This window comes from Perissodus microlepis, chromosome 20 (genome assembly GCF_051167445.1).
Source record: "Perissodus microlepis isolate ML-2025 ecotype Zambia chromosome 20, ASM5116744v1, whole genome shotgun sequence".
Taxonomy (NCBI): Eukaryota; Metazoa; Chordata; class Actinopteri; order Cichliformes; family Cichlidae; genus Perissodus; species Perissodus microlepis.
The window spans coordinates 11,379,864-11,393,015 of NC_140480.1; the positions used below are offsets into that span (position 1 = coordinate 11,379,864).

The 13,152-nt window shown below is 42.8% G+C and overlaps 1 protein-coding gene across 6 annotated transcripts in view; it reads left to right on the forward strand.

The window, feature by feature from the left end:
* The first annotated feature begins 3,173 nt into the window (after positions 1-3,173).
* Positions 3,174-13,152, forward strand: part of agrn (agrin) — a 259,295-nt gene continuing 249,316 nt past the window's right edge. For 4 of the 6 annotated variants that reach the window (XM_084918149.1, XM_084918152.1, XM_084918151.1 and 1 more), the window contains exons 1-2: positions 3,174-3,792; positions 5,093-5,354. In XM_084918149.1, the coding sequence (XP_084774275.1) occupies positions 3,592-3,792; positions 5,093-5,354 (463 nt within the window). In that variant the 5' untranslated portion in view covers positions 3,174-3,591. The remainder of the gene's footprint in view (positions 3,793-5,092; positions 5,355-13,152) is intronic. The other 2 variants (XM_084918153.1, XM_084918156.1) reach the window with 1 other exon arrangement.

The window sequence follows — 13,152 nt, forward strand, 5'->3', positions numbered from 1 at the left end:
TGTATTTGCATAGGCTTTCTGGTTAAAACCGGTCATTAGTGCTATAAAATGAAACTCATTTCCATGTGGAAGCCAATGAAAATGTTCTTTAAGACCACAAAGTCAGTCTGCCATTTACTCTGGAGTAAGTGGAGCGGCCCTGGTATTTCTGTTCAGATGAAATTATGCATTATGTGATTTGTGGATTTTGGAAGATTATTTGCATTTTAAAATTGCTGAATCAAATTCAGCTTGGTAGATAATGTGATAATAGTGTATTGTTTCATTTCTGGTTCTTATTTTTGATTTTCTTTATTTTTATTTTGTTTACATTCGTCATTCAACAAACAGTTGTGTTTCCTTCATCTAACTGTCACATTTGAGACCTGCTTGAACAAATTTCTGCAAATATCCTCTCAAGCAACTGTGCATAACCAAGCCTGTCATTTTCCCAGGAATAGAAGGGTAGTTAAAATTACAGCTTTTGAGGAGTGGAAATTTACGCACTGTCTGTTCTGAAAAAGGACCTCTAACAAAATAGCCATATGGTTGCATTTACAGATTTAATCATGGGAAGTTTTAAGATATAAGGGGAATCTTTAATGATACATGACACGGAGTGATCCGCCTATTTTGTGGTAGGGTCCAACTTCACGTGGATGTTCAGTCACTGAGGTAGCTTTTCGGCGGGAGTTCATAATATTTATGGTTCTACAGTCTATCATTTCCATATCTTCCTAAGAGTTAACGCCTAAACGAAACACGATTACAGTTTTAAGGCTGTGGGCCAGGGTATGTCCAGTCATTCTGTACCATTTCTGTTCTCTATATAGCTTCTATCTCTTTGTTGGCATCCACCTCTTTTTAGAAAATAAATGCCTCTCTAGCTTTTAGCTGCTCTATTGTGACTGTCAGCTGGCTGCTAACATTGTCTGCTGGCCACTCAGACGTCTGACAAAGGCTACCTGTTAGACATGGGAAACAAGTGAACAGTAAAGTTATGGTCTGTCAAACCGAATAAGTGAATTAGTTGCTACAAAGTGAACTAAGAGTTTGACTTGAATTAAAACAAAACTGAATATATGTAACAATATATATAACAACACACTTACCTGCTATGTTGTTAGGTAAATAGAGATATCTGATAAGCTCATTTCATTTAAGCACATAAACATGGTAAAGATGTCCTGCTAAATGGTGAAGAAAGGTGATTTAAGTGACTCTGAAGTGTTTGTGGGTGCTTGAGTGTTTTAAAAAATCGCTGATGTACTGTGGGTTTATGGCAAATGGATTGAAAAAGATAAAATTGTCCATCAGCACCTCTGTGGGCGAAAAAGCCTTTTTGAAGTCAGCAATCAGAGAGACTGGGCAGACTGCTTTGAGATGATATGAAGGCAAAAGGAGTTCAACAAAATACAATCAAGGTTTGCAGAAGAGCATCTCTTAATGCACAGCAGCAGTAGACCATACTGTGTGCCAATCCTGCCAACTAGTAACAGCAAATTGAGACTATAATTCACATGGGCTCATCAAAATTGGTCAGTAGAAGGTTACCTTGCCTCGTCTGATGAGTCTTGATTTATGCTGTGACTTTTAGATGAACTTGGCGTAAACAAGGGTCCAGGCTAGTGTTGAGGAGTGTGGGGGATGTGGCACACTTTATGGTCCCTAAGTACCAAATGATCATCATTCAACAGCCACAGCCTACCAGTGTCCATCCATTTATAACCACAATGTATTTATCTTCTGATGGCTTCATCCAACATCTCAAACTGGCCTCATCAAGTCTCCATTTACCAAAATGAACCATGAACCAAAATTTCTTAGCAATGTTTCCAGCACCTGATTGAATTTATACCAACTATAATTAAGGCAGTTCTGAAGGCAAAAGGAGGTCGAAGGTTTGCCTAAAAGTGGCCAGTGATTGTATTATTAAAAAAAAAACAAGTATTAATTCTACAATTATTTTATATAATCACTGAATCACTGAAAGTTTAAAACCTTAAGTTTAAACCCGAGTGGGAGTTAAGGCTTAAAAATTTGACCAAAATGCTGAGTGCTGAAAACTGGGATTGGTTCAATTTTTTAACTCACCATTTAAATTCAATGGAGATTTAAAGTTGTGGTAAGGACAGCTGCTGTGACTGAGTGAATGCAGCAGACATACCACAGCAGAGCTATCTGGAAGCTCCATGTCAGCGAATTCAGGTCAGTGAACTGGACCTCGTCAATTTGTTAGGTGTTGACACTTTTTTAAAAATATAATTCTGAAAATATCTGATTAATAACGTGGCTTTACTTCTGTGTAGCTACTATAAATGAAGTCTTTGCTACAGTATGTGAGTTATTTAGCAGAAATTAGCAAGTGTCTGTGCTCAGGCTAGTGTTAGCTAATGTGCTATATTATTATTAATAGTAGTAGTAATAATAACTTTGTCTAAAAATAGTAATTTGCTTAAATGTCATTCATAACTGTTGTGTCAGTTTCATCTATACGACACATTTGTGCCATATAAATATAAGAAACTATGTTGGCCTGCCATGACGCACCCCCCCCCCCCCCAAACAAAACAAAAACAAACCAACCAATGCAAAGCAATGGGTGATGTCTAGTTTGTCTAGTTTTAAATGCAGTCTGAGTTGAACCAGATAACTTAGAAGTCACTTCTAGTGTGCTGTAAAAGTCAAATTTAACTTATTTCACTGGTAAAAATGGCTCCTAGAACCTTTGAGATAAACGAAAATCTCCTTTAGTTTCCTTACACGTCTGTGCGCCATCAAAACCAGTCACCCAGATAATCACTTTGAACAAACCAAGCCCCTCTGCGTGGAACACTATATCATACAATGACAATAAACAGGGTCATGTTATCAGTTATGGAACAAGAGAAGTTACTACTTAATTACCTATGTTATATAAATTTGACTTATTTATGGTTAGTTATGAAAATCTGCGAAACTGTAGCCTATAAGTTTCCCATTTTGCTGGTGGGGATTCAGCGTGTCATCCCTGGTTGCTCCTGCTTTGCAATGCAGGGTTTGCGGGGCTGCTGGGGGGCACCAGCGGTAGAGACACTGTCTGTCCGACTGGGGGCGGCGTTGGACAATCACTTTCTACATGCGTCCCAGCGTGCAAACCTCCTGCCACCCTTCACCACCTACTCCATCCTCACTTGTGGGATCAGCAATTCAGATTGCATGCAAATCCGGGAGCGTCACTGTGGACGTGTGTGTGTGTCTGTGTGTGTGTGTGTGTGTGTGAGTGTGAGTGAGTGAGTGAGCGAGAGAGAGAGAGAGAGAGAGGAAAAGAGAGGGGGAGAGGAGAGAAGTGTGGTTGCATTCCTGGAGAGAGATCCCTGCCCCTTCCTCCTTCTTCCTCCTAGTTCCTCTCTTCCCTCCTGGTCTCCCAGCCGGCGGCGGCAGAGAGGGATTTTGAACCCGGGCTGCAGATGCGAAGAGCAGGGCTGCATGGTTAAAGCGTAGAGAAGTTGTGGCAAAGGCGGCTGGAGCAACCTTTAGCGCACTCGAGAGAGTTTGGAGTTTGCATTTGGACGCACCGTGCGGTCAAATCCAATAAGAGAAAAGTTTACTTTTCGGGTTACATCCGTGGTCATGGGCTCCCAGCGGACACTCAGGGCCGGCCGGACGGGGCTGCTCCTGGCGGGGCTGCTCGTGGCTGTGTGGCAGCTTTGCGCCGCAAATTGCCCGGAGAAAGAGTTGGAGGACAGAGAAGAGGAAGCCAACATAGTTCTAACCGGTACCGTGGACGAGATAATTAACAAAGACCCGGTGCATAACAACTATTCCTGCAAGGTAGGACTTTTCATGTACTTTCCGAAACGACTGCGCCCGAGCGCATGTACACCTGCTGATGGGCTTTAATAATATCTAATAGGCTATCTTTACCCTTTTGTAGCTGATGGAAGCCATTACCTTCCAGTTCCAACTCTCTAAAAGGCATCATCAGCTTGCCTGAAAAACATTTTACAAACTCATTCATTCAGAAGCATTTGGCAGCGGTTACATGGACAGTGCGAGTGAATCCACATTGCTTTCAGAAATAGATGGATGGTGTTTTTTTCTCTCTCTCTCCCCTCTTGCCAATTACATAGCCATAAAGCAGGCCTAACCGACCATGTAATCATCCCAAACATGTTGTAGCAGGAAACCTGACAGGTAGCGCGTACTTGATGTCCCCTCATAAATGCTGAAAACATGCAACATGCCATTTCCAGTGGATGCAAGGAATCTTGTATTTTATAGTTTTTCTGACAATTGGCATCCTAAACTAGGGCTTTGTGACTTGTGGATAACAGGTCATATAAAAAGATCACACACACACACACACACACACACACACACACACACACACACACACACACACACAAACAAACAACTTCAAGTCACTGCTATGTATAGTTATTCAGTACATTGTCACCATTCATCAATGAGCAACCTGGAGCTGTAATATTTTCAGCAACATAGACATATGATCTACAATTAATTGCCTTTATTTAATGATTTATTTAATTTAAATTATAGCCTAAAGCACTAAAAGGAAAAATTTCAGTCACCCTTCCTCCATCTCTGACTTGTGGTAGACCACTCTATAATCTGTGAAAACTAAACAAGTTTTATTTGGTCAGCTTTCCCGCTGCGCTTTCCCTCGGCGCCCACTTGCTTCCCGTTTCCCCGTGAATGAATGGAGTAGATTAGAGGCGCACAGCTCTCCTTCTTGAAGCAGAAACCACCACCAAATTCTGAAATGAGACAAGAGAGCACACACGTAAGAAAGGAGTGAGCTTTCCCATGACGTATGAAGCAGCGTTTGCTGCACTTGATGGGCACAGTGCACACTGGTGCGTGCAGTATCGTAGGCAACTTTTCCAGCGGCTGGGCAAATTCTGCATCTGGAAGAGTTGGCTGGGTTTTATGTAAGTTGCAAGAATCTGTTTAGGATTTGAAAATTGGGGTTAGAGAAACAGGTTGACATCACAGAAGCATGCCCTTGGGTGTTTCAGGGAAACCTTGATTATGTTTGAGTTCAAAATTTCCCACATGCACCCCTGTGCGTATGCATAAATGCAAATCTCTCTTTTGTCGTTCTGTAAAGGTCAGAGTTTGGCGTTACTTGAAAGGGAAGTCCAGCGTGAACCGTGAAATTCTCCTGGATGGCGGCAACAAGGTGATGATCGGCGGCTTCGGCAACCCCGGGATCTGTGACAATCAGGTGTCCGTGGGCGACACTCGCATATTCTTCCTCAACCCTGCCCCTGACTACATGAGGCCGGAACACAGGAACGAACTTATGCTCAACTCAAGTCTGATGAGGATTACCCTGCGTAACCTGGAGGCTGTGGAGCACTGTGTGGAAGGTAAGCAGCCAGTTTGAAGGGAATAAAATCTGGACTCTACCTTATGTAGTAATTCTTATAATGATAAACACACAGGAGCTCCTGATAAGTTTATCAGTACGTATCCTTGCTGTTTTGTAAGTCAATTTGCTGTGACGGTGTTTCCATAAAGTGTGTGACATATAAGGAATTTAGTGCAGGATCTATGCTGTGGTTTGAGGGCTCACAGCAGTTGTAAATCACTTAAAGCAGGCAGGATTTCATACTCCTGTGGCTTCTGAAATTCTACAGCCCCAGGCTCAGAGTGTCGAAGTTTCCCTGAACTCCATGAAACAAGGACACCTGAGTCATTGTAGGAGCTGTGTTGCTATGGTGAGGCTCCGGTCTTTCCCAGCAAAGCCTTGAGGTGGGTGTGTCTGATAAACACCTTAAGGACAGAAGTCGAGGGATGATCCCCGACCTTTGCACCTTGAAGCTGGGCAGTTTTATTAAGTCTGAGGTGAAACTCTTGAACTCTTACATACACATAATGCATGACGTGGGAGCATTCCGGAGCAATGCACATTCCCACCGCTTAATGGCGGGAGAAGGGGAAAATGACTCTCAGCTCACACGCGTTCTCAAAAAAGTAGAAATAGGTGACGTGTTTTAAATATTGTTGTTTATTCAACTGATTTGCTTCAGCCCACAACAAGCCGATTAAAAACCGTTCCTCTTCGTCCGAGAAGTAATTTGTCAGGCTCTTATGAGATAAACTGTGCAGCCATGACTAATAAATCTCAGCATCTACCATGACTGTAAGACTGCAGCACCCTGTGTCCCCCCCCCCCCCCCCCCAACTCATGCCAGTGAGCTGTGAGCTTGCTGCTGTTTAACTTTTACTGGTGCTTGACAATGTTGGCAGCGGTTCAAAGTTTGACTGTAACACTTACACAAGCCGGGAGCAAAAGAGCGAGGAAATGAATCAGAGCACGAATCACCTTGCTGAAGGCATTCTGGGGCAATCACTAGTTCCGAGTTGCAGGGGTCTATATTCTGGGTACTTTCCTCTAAGCAGTTCTGGGTGGCAGGATGTTCCAGTGGATGGAGCTTGTTTGCAGTGTTAAGTTGCATTTGGCACTCACATAAAACTTCTTCTGTTTGTCTGTCTAGGCACGAAACACTGCACTGCTAACCTTTTTTATTCAGCCCCCTTTTCTTCTCTTCGGACTCCTGTTGTGGAAAGGGGAGTTTCTTGGCTCTGACAAACTGTCTAGAATGTGCCCTTTTTGTTACGGGGCTTTGTGTTTGAAGAGGGTTTACGTCGCATTACCTGGTTTTCTCATATCGATTTACAGCTGAAGGAATAGCAGTAAGGAAATACTAGTCATTATGAAAAAGTCGGTTTATTAAGCACTTTGCTGGGAAGCTTCTGGAGCTTCTCATGCAATGATCATCCTGTAAGTAACAGCCTGCAGGACAACTGTCAGGTGCAGCCCCGCCGTGAAATCTTTATTTTGTTTTCGGGCCCTGATAATTAGCTTGAATGCCTTCATCCAGAAGAGAATGAGCTGTGAGGCTTGTTCCAGTGAAGGGTTTTAATTAAGAGAGTCAAGTCAGATCCCATCCATTCTTATGCAGCCAGTACCCCTGGAGACTGTGGGATGTTAGCACAGCGGGACAAGACTGTACCTGCCGCAGCAACTCATTGTACCCTCCTCTGCTCTCTCCTCATTCTTGACATTTTCGATAGCTAGGATAGACTCAGGAATGCCTGGCAGAGTGCTGGGTGGGGAGGTGCATTGTCTGAGGCGGAAGAAAAAAGGCTTTGTGTGTGCTCCTTGCCACCAGAGTTTTTTTTTTCTTTTTTCTTTTTGGACACAGTCATAAAAGAAATAGGATGAGTGATGTAGAATGAAGGCAAAACAGAGGATTATTATTTTTCTTCCTTGTTGTTGTTGCACATGTGAGGACGTGGTTTGTGAGGGATGTTTTGTTTGCCGTGGCTTATTTGTTGGATCGGGGCCCCGCGAGAAGCTAGATACCCTCAGGCTTTATGTTTCACCGTTTTTCTTCGCACTGGGTGGTGCCACTTTAGTGCCGCTTAGTCCATGCATGCGCTCACTTGGCTGCAGGCTCTAATACAAGATTTAGCAAACATTTGCAATGTCAGTTATGTCTTAAAACGCTGTCCGCCACATTTAAGATGAATAAGCAAGGCCTTCTCGGTGTTCTTTTCTGCCCCGCTTTTGTATGTTGAGGTCTTATCGCCACCTACCGAAGCCCTTGCAGGCATTTCTATTACTTAAAGGAAGAAACTGAAAATCCAGCTCTTTAATACAAATGCAGCTCCTCTCCCACATAGTTGAATTTGCACCCTGTCAGGGCAGATAAGCAGAAGGCCCTGAGGACACGCAGAATGTCTTCCTCTGTTCAACCCTCTAGCTACCAGTTAAATGTTAGCCCTGTCATTTGTGCTGTGCAGAGAGTTGACAGATAATGCGTCAAGCAGGATCCAGCAGTCATTTGCTGTGTCTTTGGAAACAAATTGAGTTGTGGATTGCAAGAGCGGATAAAGAAGGCAATTTTAGGGCTCAACTGAACTCTTTCTCCAGATATTGCGAAGAGTTTAGAAGATAAAAATAAATAAATGCTTGTGCTGTATTTGCTATGTTCCCCCCCCCCCCCCCCCCACACACACACACACACACACACACACATAATGACGTAACAAAAACAGAAGGCAAACTGAAGACAAAAGTGTTTGGCGCGGGGGGGGGATGTTGGAAGAGAGGAAGCTGCTTGATGGAGAAGTGTTGAGTATGCAGGGAGATTGTATCTGTCTTGCTCTGTTTATCAGCTGCTTTTGCTTCAGCTCTTGATGACTTGATGCCAAAGTCTTTCCCTTAAGGCCCTGACAAAGACAAAGAGCTGTTTCTTCCTTCTGTCTTGATCTTTTCCTCTCTCTCCTCCCCCCTCCCGTCTTCTTTATTTTGTTTCTCTCTTTTTAGGGGAGGGGGAACGAGCCAGTCAGAACTCAGCGCATAGTCATGCAACAGCTGCATCAAAGATCATTTCTTTGCCCCTTTGTGTTGCATCTATTTCAATCCATAATGCTGACTGCAGCTAGTGTGCATGCTGTCCTTCTGGGGTGATAATGAGCAGCATTTTACCACTCGACTTCCTACTGATGCTTTATGATCTGTGTGTACAGCAATCCAGAGGCTTGCAGGTTAGCCGGGCTTGTTGAGAACATGATGGGGGTTCTGGTGTGCCAGCAGGTGGTCTTGCTTAATGATGGTCGAGCAGACAGTCTTGCGGGGTGGGTGGGATGTGGGATGACTGTGTAAGCCCCCCCCCCCCTTCTCCTCAAGGGGCTGCTTGGAGTGAATGAAGCTGGGTCTTGCGAAAAGCTTTTTTTCCCTCCACTGTTTGTGCAAGGAGGAGGTTTGGAATGGACTGGAATTCCTAACCTGGCTGCCCTCTCCCTCCTCCTTCTTTATTGATATGTGAGGAGATAATGATGAAATGGGGAGGAGTGAACATTTCAGTTTTTACCTGCAGCTCTTCATAACGCACATGCCAATCATATGGATCCCCAGACGAGTTAAAGACTTTCCAAAAAAGGACCAGTCAGTTAACCAGTTACTAAAGGCCGTGGAAAATACTCATGCTTCAGCAGCTCAGGTTTTCAGGAATTTTAGGGCATTTTATGTGAGGTTCAAGTCCTAATTATGTTAAATTTTGACACTACATGTTGTGTACACAGGATACTCTTGCATTAAATGACTTCTGTGTGTTTTCCCTGAAGGTTCATTTCACTTCAGGTGTAATAATCGCCTCTAAGCTTAGTGGAGTCTGCCTTTAGTTCTGGTAAAAAGGCCAGTCTCTGCTATTAAACACTCTGGGAAAACTTGCACCAAGTTTGCTGCCTTATAATTAAAATATTAGGCTCCGTTTCCACCTGTTCCTGTGCAAGGAACTGTATGGGTAGATTAAAACATCACAGTTGCACAGTGAAACATGACAACCTACCAGTTTCCCAGGTAGAAAAACATATGGCTTATGGGTAATTCCAAAGGGGGAGATGGAATTTATTTCGTTGTAAAGTGTGTGAGAACACTACACAGCCGCACCCAGATGACTGAACTAAAGCACCGGGGTCTTTACCCAGTCCATGTCTACACAAGCAGCCTTTTGTCTTCAGGGAGTCATGGGAAGTCAAAAAGAGTGACTTTGAGGATTGGATTTTTCTCAGGGGCCTTGAATGGATTAGGGTAAGAGTGAGACTTCATTCGTTTGCTGTAGAGTTTTTCCACAAAGGTGTACCCTTGATAAATCTGTGTACCCTGTGTGGCTTATGTCAAAGCATTTATGCAGTGAAGTGAACTGAATTGGACAAATGGAAAAGGCTAGATGGATGGCTTTGATGAAATAAGCAACAAAGGCAAGGAGGGAGTGACAAGACCAGTGGACCTGTGTGCCATCTAGCCCAGAGTCTCCGGGGTTATTGCGCATTTTACATTTTAATTAAAAATGCAGGAGTGGAGTGCCTGCTTGGCATAGCGATAAAGGGGGCTGAAAATGAAAAAGCCATGAAAGACGGGAGCGAGCAAAGGAGGAACGGACCACTTAACCGCAGTCTGCTCATCTTGGCTTGTTTCCCGGCGAGTGTATCACTCCGCTGCTGATTAGAATCACAGATGGCAGTATGTGATAGCGATAGTAAGCAAAAACACCTACATGTAGTGACATGCCTGTCACTACCTGTGAGATGTTGACATGCTCAAAGTGTACACACAGACATACTGTGTAACATCAGGGCTGTCCTGATATACTACGTTTGTGTAAAAAAGCCGTCAGAGCCTGGCTTCATGCAACAACACGCGATTGCATCTTCTCATATGTAAAGTTCGTCATCTTTCTTCAAATGTGACAAAGCGAAAGACATTTAAAAGATCTCAGCACTCGATGTAGGACTTCATTCCAGTCACGGCTCTCTTTGGCTAACTACAACATGATCAAATGATTTAGTAAGTCTTTTGATAGTAAAGATGACGGTTTTTACCATACAGCGATTGTTTTAAGGCTAATGGAACTGAAAAGGAGATGTAAAGTTAGCTCGTGTCAAAGTCCCAGTTAAGCTCTTCTTTAGTCCAGGACCAGGCAAGTGAAATTGACTCCGGAGGCTCTGAGCAGGGCCTTGGATGTACAGTGACCCGGAAACTTTTCTCTTCTGTCCTCAACATAAAGAGTTCAGAGCAGCAGTCTGCATGAGATCTGGGCTCCCTCCAAGGAACTGGATCCGTGACAAAATTCCTGCTACCAAGGCCACATTTCTGGAGCCGGGCAGCTGCTGTGGCAAGTGCTGCTACTTACTGTCATGCCAAAAACATCAGGTTTAGAGAAAAGAGTTTCGGTGAGACACGGGGAGGGAAGGGGGGATAGCAGGAGCCATAATGTGATTTGTATTTAGGTCAGGTCAGCTGTCACTCCAAAACTTCTTAGATCAAGAAAAACGGAGAAGAAAAAGGTTTTTTTAACCCTGTGAATTCTTTTTGTTTGAAGCTACAGAGGCTTTGTTTCCTAATGTTTCTTCCAGAGAAAAAGTTTGACATGGAGAGATCTCTGGGGTGAGAAATAAAGCCTTACTTCACTTGTGGCAGATGTACAGAATAAGTAGGGGTGGGGGAAAAAATCGATACTGTATAGTATCGTGATATTTTGTTTGCTAATAATGTATCGATACAGGGACAGCAGAAATCGATATTTTGTTACAAAAAAAGTTTTTGTGAACTGGAACATGCTCTGACTTCAGAGCATGTTGATCCTTTTTCTGAGCAAGAATCCTGACATTCCTTCACTGTCCAAATGTGTTTAACTTGTTTTTTGGCAGCAATAAACATGACGGTTTACTTATTTTAATTTAAGACATGTTTTATTTTAATTAAGTTTAAAACTTTTTTATTTAATGTAAAATTATATTTTGTTTTAATTTACTTTCAAATTCTTCAGTTGCTGAAGGGGCTGCATAGTTTTCATAAATTGCATAGTTCAGAATAGCTATAATTGTACCAGATGGTTGCATTCAGTTAAGTTGGACTAGACTGTAATACAAACCGTTCAGTTTGTCAACAATAAAACTGACTGAAATGAGAGAAAGACTGAGTGCGAGACTTTGATATTAGATAAAATGAATATTGATAAAGTTTACCTTTATGTACAGAATCTGAATATCGCAAAATATTTTAAAAAATTGCAATAATATCGTATCGTGCGTTAAGTATTGTGATAATATCGTATCGTGGGATGTATGGTGATTCCCACCTCTAAGAATAAGTGGGGGATTTTTCATCTGACTTACACCACGGCTGGATTAAAGCAGGAAGAAACGAGTTCAGGGTTTAATTAGATTTCGGCCCCTCTGGATGTCTGATGCAGATGCACTGACCCAGTGCTTTTAATTACAACTATCATGCTCCTTGTCGTTTCGTGGTGCACACCTGCTATATACTGTCATCCATATATCTGCCAAGTGCAGCTAGTTTTGTGTTATCTTTGTGGGCTTCTCTTTAGTGCCAAAGCAGCTTCCTGTCTTTGGGGAAACCTCCCTCAACTTTTTGAGGAAGGTTTTTGTGTCTAATCCTATGCATCTCTGAACTGAACACCGACTTCCTTAGGACGATACACTTACAGGAAGCAGGGTAGACTTGACAATATGGGGCCCACTGTTCACAAAACAAATCTTAGGATTTACACAAGCTTATCCCAGTGTTGTCTTGCTCCTCAGACAACAGTTTAGTCTGCTTTACTTCCTTTCTTCCCCTTCATCCATCTCTCTGTGGAAGGATAGTCAGGGTGAACACCTCTCTTCCCTTGTGACTTGACCTTCACAGTTTCCTTCTGTGTTTGCCATCATGTTTATTTTGCTTCCAACTTTCAGTTCGCATCTTCAATCATGTTCTCAATTCCGGATGACGACCTGTACGTGTGTCTGTCTGTCACTGTGTGTGTGCGTTTGTGCCTTTGTCATACCTTTGTGGCTGGTTTATACATTTGAGCTTGCTGACCAACCACAATTTGGATTTTATGCCTCTGCTCTTACCTTTAACACATGTTAAAGTATTTTGTTGCCTGATCTCACTCTTCTGTACTCCCACAGTCATCATCTTCCTCCTCCCAGTGTTGCCATATTACTGCACTTCCACCTGTAATTAGACTGGAATCCCATGCCCCGTAAAGCTGTCAGTCCTAACAACCTGGTGCCTCTGACCTAATTCTGTATGCTTCTCTCAGCGTGTCTCTCTGCCAGTTTACTCACAAAAAGTCAGTTAAATTATAACCCTGGACAATCAGAAATTGTTTACAGGCGTAGAAAAGTACTATTGCATACGTGTGATAAAAGTTTGCTGTGAGGCCTTCTCTCACATCTGTGAAATTGCCTCAAGCTATGACATTGGAGGCACTAATGGCTGGAACTCAATGCTGTAAACTGGAAAGAGAAAAACAGGTCTAGAGTCCGAAAGAAGTGAGCTCCCCTTTTGTGCATGCACTGGAGTAACCCACTTCTTACTGTTGATGGATGAGTTTCATCGTGCGTAATTTTAGCACCATGTTTTGACAAAAAATATCAAATAAATATCTGCTGTATCAGTGTTGATGTGTGACATATTTGAACTTGCTGCTATCAAACACATGAACAGTGTTGCTGCATGTATTGATGAAGAAACTTGATACTGGCTGTAGGTAACAATGTCATGATGGATGAGAGATTAGACTTTTCAAGTCAGTGCCATCAAAGATGCTCAAGTTTCCTTTATTTTTACTGAGTTATGGAATT